Below are 14989 nucleotides of genomic sequence, written 5' to 3' on the forward strand. Positions count from 1 at the left end.
ATGGGCGCCTGCTCCTCATTTTACATTTTACCCGTTAGAACACCAACAGGTGAGACCTTTTACATAACAGCTATTAATTCCACAGCATTATGTGCTCATCTCCGCCTAAACACTTAAGAATACTGGGGCCAAAGTCCTTATTAAATAAACCAACCAACTAACCCAACAAAAATCCCCACAAAAAACAATAGAAGAAACCATACCCCTTCCTTTGGAAAGCATTTAAGCTGTTGAGATAAAGGATATATGTTCCTTGTCTGAGCTTCCAAGAAAGAACAAGTGGCAATACCCATGACCATCACATAGCTCAGGGAAAGGAAGAGTATTCTTGCACCATAATTCACAATGACCCTGAGAAAGCCAATATCCTCCCTCAGTTATATTTAATAAAAGTTTTACAGACTGGCTTCTCTGCCTGTATCGCTGATATAAAAAGGTAATGGGAAAAAAGCTTACTGGGCATTTTTACATTTTAGATTGCCAACTGCAAACACATAATTATATTTTGAACATTAACTACAGTGGCCTGACAATCTGTACTGAAATGTTCACTTAAAATCAGCACCTCTTGCAGATAGACAGATGGTGGCTCAACTTTCAAGCTCAATAGTAATCACAATAATCCTTGATTTTTATCAGTGTAACAGTCAGTGATTCATTAGTAACTTTTGTCACATTCCCTAAACTATTTGATGATTTCTTACTGCAGCAACTAAAAGTAAAAACATTATCAGAGGAATGATAGTGAATGGAATAAAACTGTCACAGGTTTGGTGTTGCTGGTCATAAAATTATGGCTAAGGCCACCCCAAAGGCAAGAGACAGCAGGACTGGGGAAAGTGTGAAAAAAACCAACCAACCAACCAACCAAACAAACAAAACAAAAAAAAAACCCACAGGACAATTGCTGTAAAGAAAACCATGCAGACTTAAAAAATATAACTCTTCAAAAAACAGAGGGAAATTTGAAAATACAAAGAAAATCCATTTGATAAAAAATGCCATTTTTGACAATTAGTGACAAGGAGCATTGCATTCAGAGGAGTCAGTGGGGCTATTAAGAAACAACTAAAGACAGAAAAAAAAACCCAAACATTCAAATCTTTTCTTCAACCCAAGACAGTGAAAGAACCAAGACAGGAAGAATTTTTAAAAAATACCTTGATGTTTTTTCCACCAAACATCAAAATAAACAAACCAAGAAAAATCTAAATTAGGGTCCCTATGAATTTTCCAATCTATATTTAGAAATTATGACCTTGATATCTTTTCCTCCCTTTTTTTTTTTAGATTTCCAAGTAGATTAAATGCTATATTTAAACACTTCCTCTCCACTGCTGAATACAGGTTCACACCTAATTTGTCTCTGGAAGTAATCTCCCTCAGAAGAATCATGGGAATTGCAGGTTGTTCCAAGTCTTTCTAGGAAATTGTGTCTCAGGAGAAGAAGTACCAGTATAAGGCTAGTGCTCTTCATTATTACGTATCTTAAGACGACAAGGGACCATTCTAACTGCCTAGCCAGCTCTCTGTCACACATCCCAAAATATTTCACCAGCTCCTGCATCATGACAAGAACTTTCACTGAATAATTTGAAGAACATTCAGACTTCTTTGGGAGGGCTGAGAGAACTTACCAATTCCTTCATTAAGTTGCTCCCAATTTCAGTTAACTTCCATTAACAATCTGCCCCTTCTGCATGAGTTGGTCACAAACTCCAGCTGTATCCTGCCTTTGTGTGCTGGAGTCCTCTGTGGCAGGCACACTGTGGAGCTCCACTCTGGTTCATGCCAGTGAGCAAAGCAAGGTGCACATGAATTTCTGCTCTGAGACGACTTGGGCCTCAGTGAAGGGATGTACGACACAGCTGCTTCATCCAAAGAAGCATGTGGATACTCATTCAGATAACATGGACATATCTGAAGCACCTCCAGTTATGGAGCATCTACTTAATGGATTTCTGATTTATGGAGTTATCCACTTTAGCAGAATTTAAATTTATGTACTTTTCTGTCTCCCCTTTCTGATATTTGCTCTGATCTTGTGCAAGTTAAAGAAGGGGAGTATGTGTGTATTTAAGTGTGCAGGAAATATATTAAGAGTACCCCTTGTCTTGTAAAATACACAGAGATGTGCCAACACCCCATAATGATGAAAGGAAACAGAAATCATGTAGGTATTGACTGTCTAGTCATTTGTCTGATGGCATTCACTATGAGCTCAACAATGTTCATGACAGAGCAAGCAACTGATCACTTGCCATGTGTGGGAATCCAGGGCTTCCCTCTGGCTGCCTTGGAAGGCCTGGGACCCTGGAAGGGGGTCAGGAACCCCCCTGTAGAGATCCCCAAGAGACACTGTCTCTGATCTCTGTCCATGGAAAAGTTTTCAATCTTACAGGATGAATTACAAACTCTGAGTGTTTGATATGAGTAATAATTAGTGTGGCATGGGTGCAAAAATAAAGTTTTAGGTTTCTAGATTAGGGGTTCAAAGGGGACAAGATGGAGGAAATTGGGTGTGTCCTGTCCTTTTTCTCCTTCTTCATGCCCTCCACGTTTCACTGTAGCGTTGGCATTTTTCTATTGGTTCAGGCTGGGAACACACTGTTCAACGTAGATGATAGATTATTGTACATTATTGTAAATATAGCACACATAGTTTCTGGTATATAATGTTTGTAACATCCCACTGAAGGCAGAGCCCCACATGCTGCCCTGCAGGACAGACCTGTGGCAGGGCAGCAGAACATGTTAGAGATAAGCAAGAATAAACAACCTTGAAAACCAGCACAGACGAATTATGACTTCTTCTTTGGCAACAGGGCAGAAAGACAGAGACTTTTTGCAATTTCAGAATCATCAATACCACAGATTCCGATACCATGTCACCCTTCAATCTTCTGTCTGTGATTTTCCCCCAGTTGCCCAATGAAGCTGAAAGATGAAGTAGTAATATCAGTCTTACTGTTTTTCATATCCTTGCTGATTTCACATTCAAGGACCCCTATTTCCAACCAACTGTCCATACACAGAATGTTTTACAGCAATAACAAAATGCATGACTTAGAACAGATGCAATTATTTTGGTTCTAGTTTGAACACAGAGAAGCCTTTGATCAATGCTTCTTCAATGTGCTGTAAATCCCTGGGTTTTCAGGATTCAAACATGGTATGAAAGGCACTGTACCCTATTGTGAGTAAATATTATATTATTGCTTTTCAAGCTGCAATCTTTAAAAAGAAAAGATAAAAGCTGTGTAACAAAAGCTAGATTCCTTAAAATAGATGATCTTTTTTTGACTGAAGTATCATCACTATTCACGGTGAATTAATTTGCTATTCCATAAATTAAGCTGCAGACAGAGAGCCAAGGTAACATGAAGCCTCCTTCATTTACTTGCTTTATGTGCTGCTGAGATTAAGACGTTGCATTCACTAACCTAAAGCACACAGCAAGATTTGGTGTTCTACAGTCAGCACCTTTTACACTGCAAACCATCCAGCAACAAGGGACTAAAACCACTATCATTAGAACTCAAATCAGAAGGCTACAATTGCTCTAACACTTAAGCTCAGCATTTATTTCTTTGCATCTAAACTCAGCCTTTGTTTCTGACCACACCTCTAAAGACAGAACAGCTGATGAGAAACACTATACTCAAAAGCTTGGTCCATATTGTGGAGGGATGGATGTCAGCCTATATTTCTGATTTTATTTTTCCCTCAAATAAAAATGCTAAATGAATTTATTATATTTACAGTTCATAAAAGATTACATGATAAACTGCAAAAAAGAAAACCATGAACAAACCTGAAAAGTTTTAAAGTTTAAAGTGCTCAGTGACAATTTAAATGCAGCCTGAGAACAATACACTCACCAAGGAGGCAGCCTCCAAAACCCAAAATTTCAAGAAGAGATGTCTCCATCTCTCTTAGGCAAGACATTTTTACTACAATCCAAGTAGTACATAGGCCATAATATGATCATTACATATTAGAATAACTAAACCAAATCTTTAAAGAAGATATTCCTGTAAAGAACAAAGAGGGAACACTTGACAATATCCCCTAAGAAGGTTAAATATAGAAGAAGCAGCTCAGTCCCTTATAATATTCCCCAGCACTGGTGTTACAGATCACAATCTCTTACAGCACAATCATCTCTGCAGCTATATAATACAAAGTAAACAGCCATATTCTGCTACTTTTAAACGTTTTTTTTTCTTTTGTACATTTAGAATTTATAAAAGAAAACCAAAGAAAAGTGAAATATGTCCCCCCCAAAATAAGTAGGATGTAAAACAAACAAGAAAGTTTTCCCGTAGCACTCGCCAGTAATGACTATTTCTACATGACAAGGACCAGTACCTCCACAGCTAGGAGTAACATTCAGTTTCTCTTAAATTTTGACCCATAACTTGAAGTCAAAGCTTAGATTTTTGGTCTAAAACTTCAAGCAAATTATCTCTGGCATGGAAGTAATCCATCACTGACTAAGCTGAAGCCCCTGGTCAAGAGCAATGTCTTGTTACATGAAACCATCATGTGAAACCCTGCAATGCCCAACAACATCAGGACAGCTGTGGGCACTGGCCCTTACCTCCATCATGGTTGGTGCACTTGGACCTGTGTGGGAGTGGGGCCCCAGCAAGGACCCAGGGTGAGACAGATCCTCTCTAACAGGCCACTCAAAAACACTGCTCAGGATCACCACACAACTGCAGAAATGCTACTGTCACAGTTAGGGAGGAAATGGAAAGTCATGAGCAGGAGGAGGGCAGGGATGGTGAAACCAGGGCTTTTCAACAGCTGATTTATTTTCCACAGGTTACTTTGCAGCCTGAACACTTGGTCATTTTTATCTGTCTTCTTGAAGCAAGAGAATCATAGAATCACAGATTGGCTTGAGTTGGAAGAGAGCTTTAAAGATCACTTAGTCCACCCCTCCTGCCATGAGCAGGGACATCTTTCACCAGACCAAGCCGCTCAAAGCCCCATCCCATCTGGATCTGAGCACTTCCTTGGATGGTGTGTCCACAACTTCTCTGGGAAACCTGCTCCAATGCCTCATTACCCTCACAATAAAGAACTTCTTCCATGGAAGAAGGCTGTAAGGAAGAAGTCCAATCTAATTCTATCCTCTTTCTGCTCAAAACCACTGCCTTGTGTTCTGGCACTACAGGCCTCAGTAAGAAGTCTCTCTCTGTCTTTCTTGTAAGCCTTCTTTACATATTGAGAGGCTGCAATAAGGCCTCCCCAGAGCCTTCTCCACTCCATGCTGAACAACCCCCCCCCCTCTCTTATCCCAGTGTGGACACAGTTATATGTCATAAAGCATCTTCAGCTACTTATTCAGTAAGTAATATTAATTACATTATAACACTGCCTCCACAGGAGAATATTAGTATCATTAAAATGCCTTAACTTATATGTAGATAAGGTCTAAGCTAAGTATTCTGCATGATACACAACTCCAGTAAAATAAGCAAACACCAGGAATCTTCCCATTGCTGGGTCTGCTGGCCAGTGACTACTTTTGACCAGATGCAGAAAAGAAACTGATTGTCTGCATTACCTAAAATCACTTTAAATTCTTCAGTGAATCAGTAGCTCTCTGGAGTCATGCAAGTAGTAAAGTCAACATAAACTGTGTATTTAGCCAGAAAGCCTTACAATGTATAGAGGAAGATCAAAGACACTGTCAATGTATCAGTCTTAGTTGTAGGCAGGGGAGACAACAAAGCAAATTCAGTAATAGTTGTTGTTTTGGGTTTTTTTGCTTTTGTTGTTTTTTTTTTGTTTGTTTTGTTTTGTTTTTTTTTTTTGTAAATGCTCTGTATAAATTCCTTGACTTCAAGCACGAAATTCTGTGATGCTTAATTCCGTCGTAAAATCCTATCAGACTGAAAATACAGTATATACAAATAGCGATAGCCATGTAGAATTCCTTCAAAAAGATTCAAAAATTATTATAAAATTTAAATAACTCATCTTAAATATGATTAATATAAAATGTAATTACAGTAAAATTGACCCAGTAAAGCATTTGCAAAACAAAAACCAACAAACAAAACACAAGTCTGCATATGCTCTCTTGCCTTAATATTCTGATTTTACAAGATATTTATGCACATAACTTTGAACCTTTAAGTAGTTCCACTGACTTAACAGAGATTACTCATCTGCTTAAAGTTAGGCAGTTGCTTAAATACCTTGTGAAATATGAGTCTAAATTCAGATCTGATAAATTCAAAGTAGCAGCAGCCAAAGCAACACCTCATTACAGCGTTAAGACCATGCTGCTTTCTTTTAGCAAGTGATTTTACTTGCATGCTGGTGCTGGAGGCTACAATACACTATCTGCTGGAGTGCCCCTGTGATTACACAGTACTGCTACAAGGAAGCAAAAACTGGTTTTGCTATCAAATGTGAAACCAGAAAAAAGATAAATATGATTAACAACAAGCCTTCTTTTAAAGTTCATACAGGTTTCCATGCATGTCTCTCTTCATCAAGTACTTCTCCCTCTCCCAACACTATTTTGCTTTCACATGGCAATTCATTCTGTCCAAGGCCTGTCTTTTAACACTATTCTGAAAACAAGACCTGTTTCACAACTCAGAAGTGTACATTAACAGCTAGACTAGTAATTACCACCAAATATTCCTTCTCTGAACCACTGAAAAGCTGATCTACAGAACACAAAACCTCTTCAGAAACTAGTGACACATGAAAACTGGACTCTGCAGGAAAATGGAAGTGACACAGAATCATATTTGAGGATACTTTACCACAGTAAATTATATCCCACTGTATGTGAATCTAAATAAGACAGGTGGATGCCATCTTTAAAAAAAAGGTTACAGAAGACAGAAAGGCTTGGAGAATAGAAGGGGAGAAATAAGAGATGGAGAACTGGAGTTTAATAAAAGGAATCAGGGGACTTGAAAAAAAAAACAAACAACCCCCTGTTTTGCACTTTTATCAGGACACATTCCTCAGCACTCCAACCAAAGAGGTCAGAGGAGACTTTCTGCAGAAACTGCTGAAGAAGCTTAAGGTGATCTTCAGTATCCTCTGTACCTACTGCATTGCTGATATTCAGACAGAAGCACAACTAGATAATAAAGAAAAAAGCACAACTAGATAATAAAGAAAAAAAGCACAACTAGATAATGAAGAAAAGGAAGTTTAAAAGTCTAAAGCAGGATTTGTTCAAACAGTGAAATGAGACAAATAGTCTCTGCTTTAAAAGACGACTTATTTACCTGCTGAGACTGGGGCCAGCATAACAGATAAAAGGAGCTGCAAACTAAGGGCAAGGGTTTAATTTTTATACCCAAAAGAAGAAAACAAACAAGCAAACAAACTAAACCAAAAGAAAACAAAAAAACCACCACAAAACCCTGAAATAAAACCCAGCAAAAGAGAGACAAAGCAATCAAAAAATAAGGACAAAAACCCCACTACCATAATGAGGGGAGGAGTCAGGCTGGTGACAAGAGCAAAGGAAAATGATTACTCTTGGAATAAAATTAAATGAAATTGATGTGAAACAGTTCAACTAATGGTCTACTAAGGAAGAAGAAAATTCAGATTACTTTTGTTTACTGTCAGAGTTGTTGTCTTCAGATATGAGAAAACATTTTCAGCAGTACTTATATGACATAAGTTAGTATCTTAAGTGCTGAAGTTGCTTCTTAAAATAAGACAGGATCCTAAAATCAATCAGACACTATTTCACTAAGCATATTTCCTAAGCACAATCAAATGGCTTTATAGTTCCTTGGACATCTGGCATATAAAGGAATGTTTGTTCCCAATGGTCTTTAACTTGCCTAACACAAGCTTTTTAAATTAAGCATGTGTAAATCAGAACTTACTTGCCTGCACACATTATGAACGTATCTGCAACATATATGGCCATTACGCTTTCCAAGAAACTTAACACAGACTGCAAACTACAGGAGAGCTTACACTTTAATGACCATGTAACGCAACAGTTCCAAATTATTTTTATGTTATAAATAAAAAACTGAATTAATGTTCTCCAAAGTACTTGAAACACAACTCTCAAATCCCCAATAGAGATACCCACATAAGATTTACAAGAATACAACTTCAGTTTCATCTTCACGCTATAATCACAATTTTTCATCTCCTCTGGACATTCACAAAATCTCCATCCATCAAAAATAAGATAAAAGTCCTCAGCAGAAAATTAAGCTTTTGTAAAATAACTTGTCATCACTTTCCCAAGTACTAAAACCATTTCAAAACCCAGATTAAAACTTCATGTAATGGTTACATCTTCCAAATATCTTGAATTCTTTTAATGAATTTAGCTTTACACATGCATTTATAACTTGCCTTCAAATTGTAATAAACAGAATCTCTAACATACCACAACTTAGGAATCTTTGAAGTATATACTGTGAGAAACGATATAAAGATAACAGATAAAGTATTCCAAGTATATATTTGCATATAAAATAGATCAGGGTAACATTATACTAGATTATATAGTATTATTAAAGATCTATTAATTTTTCAGTTACCAGCCCAGCTAGCTTGACATGGGAAACAAATATCTGCATTTCATCCTTCCTTGTTCTCACTCCTAGAACCTAGAATAAAGTTTCCCTGACAAATCTCAATAGAAGCTATAAAACTTGTTGCTCTTAGTGGCTTTACAAGTTATTTATAACTGACTGTGCTTTTGTAAGCAACTAGACCTTCATGTGCAATTAGAATTTTTAGTATTTATTTCAAAGAAACAATCTCTTTACTAAAAGTTCTAAATAATAAAACTGTAAATTAAGTTATCACTAATTTAATCTAATCTGCTTTGGAAGAAATGCAGAGCAGACCCACTGTGTGATCACTAAGACATCTTAATTTGTCCGTGTCAGTGCAGAATTACTGAAGAGCTTCAAGATGTTAATTTAGTTTTGTCCTACAAGTATTCTGCATAACACTAGAAGTCAACAAAACAACTGTAAGAAAACATTATTTTTAACCTTAAGTCTCATGGCACTTCATGCAAGTATGGCATTATTTTAATGACTTTTGTTTTAGAAATAGATAATGCAAGTTTTGATACTTGTCGAGTGTTATAACAGGTCTTTACAGTGGAAGACCAATCAGGAAGATTCGGAACAACCCAAAAGTTAGTACATTTAAATTATGAGCATATCTAAGTGCAGGATTCCCAATGCAAGGTGGTAAACTACCTATAAAACATGAGAGAGCAATAGTAATAGCCTCACTAGGTTTCCAAACTGTTTACATTGTTTATGTCAGGTTTTTTGTGGTACTCAACAGACATACAGGTAATTGTACTGTTTATGCAATTTAGACTTTTAGTATATGTGAGATATTTTTGTTAATGAAAACTTTATCAGCTCAAAGGAATAATTTCAAATATTCTGATCTTTCCTCTGAGATGCTACTAATGACCACCTTGAAGGTCTTAGTGTTTTGCAGTGCCCCTTAGAGACTTAAAGTCAGTCTGTACAAGCTGTGAGTTTTATGTGGATACCCAGTTACCAGAACACCTAATTGACCTCAACTGAAGAGCCTTGTGTAACAAATCAACATTAAAAAGAGCAATTTAGTGTCTTTATTGCTCAAGGTTTGCAAACTACTTCTACTTGTTGAAATAAACAGTGCTCATAGCAGTTTAGTCTGTCTTTAGGACTGCATATTCAGTCGTTTCTGCAGTAAGACTTTATGAACTAAAAGAACTAACTGCATGTTTGGCACAATTCTGACCCTTAATGACTTCAATAGTTGACATATAACCTGGTCTGATGAGTGTGAATATTTCATAACAATATGAAAACTACTGTTGTGATATTGGTCCTAACAATAAAACTCTGATTTGACAAAGTTACCATGAGTTAGAGCCAGATTTTCAAACTAGATTTTCTAGAATTGCTAACAGAATTACCAAAGTGGATGAACAGATTTTCCTCTATGCACCCACTTCACAGAAAAACACAGGTTTTTTGCCCTTTTCCTTTTCTTAGGTAAAGATAAGGAGTATGTGTTGCTTGGTGATGGCAAAAAAAATCAATTTGAGAAAAGGATGAAGAAAATAAGGGAAAAAGAATATCTCAAAAGTAAGGTGCAAAACAATGATGGACACTGTGTCAGGTTAACAAGTATACTTCTAATAAGGGGCATGGCAACATCACTAGAATATCCACTTTAAAATTCACAGCAACCTAACAGCAAAAAGAGGAGAACAAGCTGAGAAATAGGAACGCTCCCTAAGATTAATCAGAATTTTGGAGGCAACTGACACCATCTGACTATTTCCACTTTCCATTTAGTTTTGAATAGACTGATGGCTAAAACTGTAGATCTACTTATATATGTAGACAAATATATATCTAAATTATGAAACATGCTGTCTTCACTTTTATAATTTTACACACACAGCATGGAAAAGGAAAAATTATTTTCCCACAGAAAAGTGAAAAAGTGAAAGATGTTTAAAGTGTTTGAAAATCAAAGGAATCACTCTAAACACAATTCATGAAGAGATATCAATCTTCTATATTAAAAGAAAAATTATATGCACCCACTTTAAGAATTTGAATCTGCCCCAAACACCTGCAGTATGCCTGCCTAGACAGACCTGTACCACAAAACCCACTTCCAAAAAATTTAAAGTTTCTAAAAGACTTGGGTTTTCTCTTTGAATAGGAAATATATCAAAAGAAAAGAAATACAAAACTAATCTTCTAGACAAAGAACAGGAAGAAAACTGTCACGTTCTGTGGTTTACATTTATAACAGGACCCTATCTAGAGATTAGAATAGTTTCAAATCTATTGTAGTTGAGGATATGATGTCATCATTTAAAGGACGCAGATAATTTAGTCCACAATATCTATTCATACCAACAAAAGAAAGCAAAACGAGTATGCAGAACACTTACATACTCCACTCTCCTGGACTATTTCTCTTTTGCATGGATTCATCATCCATGTAAGAGTATGTGGTTTTTTTTTTCCACAAAGCCATCTGTTAGTTTAACTTTTGTGAAAGCATAAGTGATTTCAATTCCATTAGATACACACATCAGACTGATCGATTTTCTCTATCTCGAAACAATTTTCAGTGAAGCTTGTTTTAAAATACTGAATATTATACTTAAGACACTCTATTCACATGACTGTACATCATTATTCATTACTGATTAATGAAAAACATGGGAATTTGCTAAAGAAAAGCTGAAGAGACTATCAGGTCAGCCAAAAATAATATAGCAATCAAGATAAAATATTCGAAATCAAATAATTCGTCTTCTTACCTTGTTCTTTTATCTGACGAATTTGCTTCACAGTTTCTTTCAAGATTGCACATTTGTCAGGTTTAAAGTTAAAGTTGTCAATGTCATTAAAATTTGCAAAAATCAATTCTGCAAGCTCTTCAATGTATTTATTCTCTTGCTCACGATTGCGTTTCTCAGTGCTTCTTTTAGGGCTGAAAGAGGAGTTTATAAAAATTCTGTCTTTAATGTCAGTTTACTTGCCTTTTGGTCAGCTCAAAGATGATTTTAAAAGGTTTGACAGTAGTTTTACAAAAACACCTTTCTCACTACCAAAATATAACTTACAAGTTTCTCACACAGAAAAGGTTTCCTCTGGAACAAGGAAAGGAGCATTAGAAAAGATGTTACTTATTTTTTTCCAGCAGTCATGTTTTTCTTTCAAAAGAGGATTGGGATTAGAAATTGAAAACACAAGATTATTTTGGGGGATGGGGTGGGGCAGGATTTGAATATTTACAAGTATCCCTCCCACATGGCATTGAGAATCCAAAGAGTATTATATAGTGATTGTGTATGAGAAAATAAAACAGCTTAAATAGCTACACTGAACAATCCATACCCCCTGCCTCCTTGTGAATTTATGGCAATCTTAAGAAATTATGAATGAGTGGTTATGCTTTAAAATGCATTTGTGTTGGTAACAGAACTGCTCTAAAACTGGAAAATATTTTTCAAGACCTAGATTATAATGTACAACAGAGGTGGTAAAAATAATCTCAGATTAACAAAATGAGTGACTGAAGACTTCTTGCAGTGAATGCCAAAAACCATTTTTACATCTCTCCTAAATTGTCACCAAAATACTGCATTTTGGCACAACACTGGATTAAAAAATAAACAAACAAATAACAATAAAAGAGAATAGTTCTCATCCCCACCCCAAACCCTCAACAACACAGAATTACTGCAATAAAGTAGTTTGGCACTGACTTCATTTTGCAAGAATGTTGTTTGTCATCTTCTAACTGAAAAACAGAAGCACATGTAACCTTTTTTTTAACTCATTCTCTCAATATTTCCAGAAGTAAATGGTCTAACCTGGGTCCAACCTGATCGGGATCCTTGCGCTTTCTTGACTCTGCTCTGGATGGGTCAGAGGTATTTTCTCCCATCCCACTCATCTTGAACACATATCAGCAACTAGAAGGAAGAAAGTGCAAGAAAGGGTTATGGTGGAAAAGTCTTGTGTTTTCAGTTCATATTTACAAGTTTCTCATTCCATGCTCAACTATGATTTTACTTGGCAAATCTATCATTCTAAATAGAGATTGTTTGAAAGATAGCAATAAAAATACTGTGTTTATGACCCTACAAATGCTATACAAAACTCCTTGAGAAGAAAATTTGTAGTGGGTAAGTAATGCATTATCATCTCTTTGATTATTACCAGTTATGTAAGAACAGTTAAGTGTATTTTGTGCCTGGGTTGCTGAATTTTCATGGCAAATTTGCAAGGTTGAATGATGAAAGACAAAGGAGACACCATGGTGCCATGCAAAAAGAAAAACACAACATGAAATAAAATACGTGTCCCAGCTACGTGAAAAGGTAACACATGCAGCTTTAGTTAAAAATCAGAAGTTAATGCCTGCAAAAGTACATGTACAAAACTGTAGCAACAGAGCATCTGTCTGTGGCGCCTCGCGACGCTCCGAGCAGTTGCACACTGGGCAGGAAGGGAAGAGAGGTGCGACCGTCCCCCTGCGAGCTCTGCGATCCCAGTTATCTGATGGTTCGGCGCAGGGACAGATGGAGGCAACACAGGGTTTGGGGTGCTCCAGAGTGGGTTTACTAGGTGGAGAAAATGGAGCCCCAAGACAAGCTTGGAAGGGTAAGCAGAAGATTTTATACAGAAACTCAGGAGGAGGGGTGTAGGAACAATAACCAATGAGGGTAGAACTGGGGAGGGGTCTAAGGCAGGACTAAAAAAATATCATAAACCTATAAAGGGAAATACGGGAGTGGAATAACACAAAGTAAGAAATAGGGTGTCAAGTGCAACTAAATGGACAGGGAACACTCTGGAAGAAGGGGAAGGAACCAGAAGGAGTGACAGGGAATGTTCTAAGGAAAGGGGCAGGGAAAGGGAGGATTGACAACTTGGAGGGGAGGAGGTTAGGGAAGAGGGAAATGAAGGAACATTGAACAAACATCAATTTAAGGCAAAAACACACCACCACATCCGTCAGCACTAGAAATTGCTGAGGAACTGATAAATATTTTGTACATATAATCTACCTCACAAGGAGAATAACTGGTCAAGCTAATGTAGAAAAAGAACACAAGCTTATAATTTGTGCAATAAACAGCCTGTGGAAATCCTACCCTGCTCCCAGCTGTTGGTTTCCCTATGCTCTCTAGAAGGACTCGAAACTCGCCTGCGTCCGATTACATATTTCTCATCAAGTACCAATATTCTGGAGGCAGAAATCACCAAAGTACATAGGGAGATGATGTAAACAATCAAAAATTCATGGAAGATGGGGCAGCCCCAGCTCAGCATCTGCCTAGTTGCTGCCAGTTTTGTGAGGATGATGGCAAAGATTTCAGAGAGCTCCTGTAGTGTTTGGGATTAGCAGGAAAATAAGCATGAGGGGTATGAAGGAGGTGAGTGTATCCAAGAGGTGACTCACACCATACTAAAATAAGAGCTGGAGCCTGTAATTGTAGGACCACTTCATTTTGGCATAAAGTGGAAATCAGGTATCAAAACAAGGGAGTTCACCACCTCCTTCATGCCCTTCATTTCTGTCCCACCATCTCCTTTCCCTCTGCTGGCCTGGTCAACCATGCACTGAACCTAATAAGGGAATTGCCAGGGGTTAAAGACACATTCCTCTTCCCTTTTTTGTTTTGACATTTTTAAATATCTAGCTGCTAGCCTGTTTGTTGGTAATCAGATGTAGAAATCTTGGTTTTTCCAATGAGCCAACTGAGTGAAGATATTTCAGATATTGGCAGGAAGAGCTGAAAGACTAAGGTCTGAGCAGTTAATGCTGAGAAAGGTTACTCACTGTAACCTGAGCAAGCGAACAATGAGTTGGAGCCATCTCCGATTCAGAACTGACCACCACCTAACATTTCCCTATATTAAAAGAAAATAAAAATTTATTTTTACTGAAAGTATTTTTTTCACTGAATATTCTAAGTTTGAAGGGACCCACATGGATCACTGAGTCCAACTCTTAAGTGAATGGCCCATACCGGGACCAAACCCACAACCTTTGTATTACTGACTCCATGCTCTGACCAACTGAGCTGATCTCAGTACTTTTTTAACCAGTTTGAGCAGAGAGTGGAGTAATTTGCCTTCTTCTAGATACTGCTCAAGTTTCATAAGAAAGACTGTATCATGCCTGTAATATATAGCTTCCGTCTGGTCTTTGACATGAATGGCACCAGATTGTAGATAGCTGGATTATCTTTTTCTCTACTGAGTCTGTACAAGCACACTCGTGTCTGCGTACACACTGGTATTATTTTGAGAAGATCCCACTGTAAGCGGAGCAAGAAGGTTCCGTGGCAGAGCAGACACAACTCTCCAAGGGAAGATGCACCATCACAAGGTCCACCATTCTGTCCTGGCTGCAGAGGCCCCAGTGATCTCAGCAGGGCAGTGGCAGTCACACCAACGCCAGCCAC

At 37.4% G+C, this 14989-nt stretch overlaps 1 protein-coding gene across 5 annotated transcripts in view; it reads right to left on the reverse strand.

Moving 5' to 3' along the window:
• Positions 1-14989, reverse strand: part of NCOA2 (nuclear receptor coactivator 2) — a 186551-nt gene that overhangs the window by 60096 nt on the left and 111466 nt on the right. For all 5 annotated transcript variants that reach the window (XM_085572213.1, XM_021543382.4, XM_021543379.4 and 2 more), the window contains 2 exons: positions 12386-12487; positions 11327-11499 (listed from right to left, as the gene is read on the reverse strand). In XM_085572213.1, coding sequence (XP_085428339.1) covers positions 11327-11499; positions 12386-12468 — 256 coding nt within the window. In that variant the 5' untranslated portion in view covers positions 12469-12487. The remainder of the gene's footprint in view (positions 1-11326; positions 11500-12385; positions 12488-14989) is intronic.

This window comes from Lonchura striata, chromosome 2 (assembly GCF_050655825.1).
Source record: "Lonchura striata isolate lonStrDom1 chromosome 2, ASM5065582v1, whole genome shotgun sequence".
In the NCBI taxonomy this organism is placed as follows: domain Eukaryota; kingdom Metazoa; phylum Chordata; class Aves; order Passeriformes; family Estrildidae; genus Lonchura; species Lonchura striata.